The sequence below is a fragment of the Tupaia chinensis genome, unplaced genomic scaffold (genome assembly GCF_000334495.1).
Source record: "Tupaia chinensis unplaced genomic scaffold, TupChi_1.0 Scaffold143771_1, whole genome shotgun sequence".
Classification (NCBI taxonomy): Eukaryota; Metazoa; Chordata; class Mammalia; order Scandentia; family Tupaiidae; genus Tupaia; species Tupaia belangeri.
This window is the reverse complement of record NW_006203620.1, coordinates 280,790-283,642: the sequence shown is the minus strand read 5'-3', so window position 1 is coordinate 283,642 and position 2,853 is coordinate 280,790. Positions and strand designations below refer to the sequence as shown.

The 2,853-nt window shown below is 36.5% G+C and overlaps 1 protein-coding gene across 2 annotated transcripts in view; it reads right to left on the bottom strand.

The window, feature by feature from the left end:
• Positions 1 to 2,853, bottom strand: part of NXT2 (nuclear transport factor 2 like export factor 2) — a gene marked incomplete in the record, with an annotated part of 7,556 nt that overhangs the window by 4,352 nt on the left and 351 nt on the right. For both annotated transcript variants that reach the window (XM_027766907.1, XM_014582747.2), the window contains 1 exon segment: positions 2,042 to 2,128. In XM_027766907.1, the coding sequence (XP_027622708.1) occupies positions 2,042 to 2,128 (87 nt within the window).

Below are 2,853 nucleotides of genomic sequence, written 5' to 3'. Positions count from 1 at the left end.
TTCTTCTATGTAAACATTTTATAAAAATGGATTAAAAGATTATAGATATACATAAACATTTTCCTGGTGCTACCTATATCTCTACTTCCCTTGTTTCTCCTCTCTTCACTGGAAACCAACATGAACAGGATGTCTGTTTTATAATCTTGGCCTTAGGTATCAGCTGCCTTATCATCCACTTTATAAACTAGGCAGTTAAATATATTTTTTTCTTATTTCAGTTTAACCACAATGTGAAAATTTTCATCCAAACTGGAAGAGTTTTAAACTTTTGTTTTCTGTATGGAAATGAATCACAAGTTTCGAGCACATACAACCTCATACCAGTTTTAGTCTCTCTCCCTTTTCTAATTCTGAGAATGAACAAAGGTCCACCAAACCCTGCCTGTACACTTTAATCCTAGTGGTTACATACCTGTGAATTACTTAATATTTGTATGTATTTTAGGAAGAATTAGTTCCTTTTACTGTTACCTTATTAGCATACTTTGTTCAAAAGAACCAACAGCACTTACTAAAGAAGAATCTTTGGTAAATCAACTAAGTTAAGACCCAAATGAGGCAAAATGCAACATCTTTGGGGTCAAAAGACACACTATTTGCTTAATTCTAAAATTCAACTAGGGTTAAAAGGCCAAAAGATATCTTAATGCTGATAATGAACTACATTGCTTTTTTGCTACATTATTTTTGAAAGCAGTAAGGTACAATAAACATTCAAGACAAGGTACAATAAACACCCTTTATCACATTCCTTATTCCTATTCAATGTCATCAAATATAGTACCAAGAACTTTTTTTTTTTTGAGAGGTTTTTGCTTCAGGGTATGTGTGCTTGCCAGAGAGACAGGAAGTGAGAAATCACCCCACAGGGTGGATGGCCACACTGCAATCCCTTCTCCTCCATTCTCCTCTGGGGATTGTGAGCATGCACACACACACACCTGGCGTGAGTTTAAGCCACCGGGTCCACTCAAACTGTGGTCAACTACATGGCAGTCCAGCAACATAGCCATTATACCAACTGCTGGTCCCAGTACCATGAACTTTTTAAAAATTTTCTGCCTTAAAAAAACAGGTTTTTAGGCACCAGTAGTAAGCGTAATGGCTATGATGCTGAACTCCCATGTAGTTCACCGCAGTTCAAGTTCTGGACCTGGTGACTTAAAGTCACACCAGGCACGTGTATGTGTGCGCCCAGGATCCCAAGAGGAGAATGGAGAAGGGATTGTGGTGTGGCCATCCCCCTAGGGGGTGATTTCTCGCTTTCTATCTCTCTGTCTGTCTCTGTCTTTCTGGTAAGAGCATACACCCTATAGCAAAGAAACTCTCAAAAAACAAAAACAAAAAATAGTTTTTAGAGATAGGATGTTACTTTTTGTAACTTCAAGATAGAAGCTCTCTAAAACATGATGTTATGTTTATGAAAGAAGCAGGCAAGGCTCATTTGAGCGTATACTGAAATAACTGTTGAATATTTAGACAATATGGCTTGAAGACATGTAACAATGAAAAACTAAGAAAATGAGAATTTGGTCTGTTGAAGACTGCAAGTATCCAAGCTATGTGGCTCCTCCTTGTGACTGTCAGTTACAGTTATGGGCCTTAATTAGAAATTATTTATTAATATATGAAATAACCCAGGAAAATCAGGAAATGCTCTCTGTAATGGCAGACCCTTTTGCTAACACTACTTTAACAATATTGATTAAATGATAAGATTAAGACAAGGTAACATATTTAAGTAAATATATTTTGGGCCCCATGTTAAGCATAGTATCGAAATAAATTCCTGTTTACCATTGTAAAAATTATAGTAGGTTAAGGGAAGTTAGCAATTTGCCTAGGATCATGTAACTAGGTAAAAGCAAACCTGTGATAGGATTCCAGAACCCACACTTCCACTAATACCATAAAAATCCTTCTCTAAGTAACTCCCTCAAAGAACAAGGCCAAAGTTATTGCTTATACAAGTCAGAAGAATGGCAGGCTCTACACAAGAACTGGTGTTTATTAATAAAGAGTAGTCTCTAACTCTTACCCGTCTCCTTTTGTCCATTGTGTCATAGTAAATATTGACAAATTCCTCAGCAGCCTTACATGCCTGGTATACATAAATCTTAAAATCCTACAAGAAAAATTTCAGAAGTGGAAATTACCACCCTTCCAATCCCTCCCAAACACAAACCCACTAGCAATAGCTGATAATTTATTTCAACTATTACAGTCCACATTCTTCTACACAAATTTGGACATTTTAATGGTTAGAGTTCAAAAGCTTCCAATTTTAATTTTATTTCATTATTTTTAGGCCCACGGTTCTAAAATAACCATCTCATTAACGAATTCTAGTTTTTTTTTTTCATTCTTCAAATATAAATTTGTAATCTTTGTTCAGCAACTAGAGTACTTTATAAAACTTCCGATATTTTACAACCCATTCACCTTAATTAAAATGAAATGGTATGAATCTTTAAAGAGCGGAGGAACACGGTAAAAAACAGTCATTGTAGGGCTCTAGGAAAGTGTTCTCTTCCAGAAGTTGTGACCAAACTCCAAAGTGGCTGAATGCAGGGGGGTAGGGGTACGGCGGAGGGACCAGAAAAGTTATGAAGTTCAACGAACTATTTGGAGAAGTAGGCCGCTCCACTTTGCAAACTTTCTCGCAGTTAGTAACATTCATCAGTGTTGGTTAATAGAACCATAAAACGGAAGAAAAGAAATGCCATTGGGTTTGGCGCAAGAGGACCAAGGATTAAGTCAGTATCCCGCTTATTATTCTAATTAAGAACAATGAATTGCGTGTTTCTTTCTTCTTCAGGTAATCCAAAGTGATTTTCAGAGAGACACTCG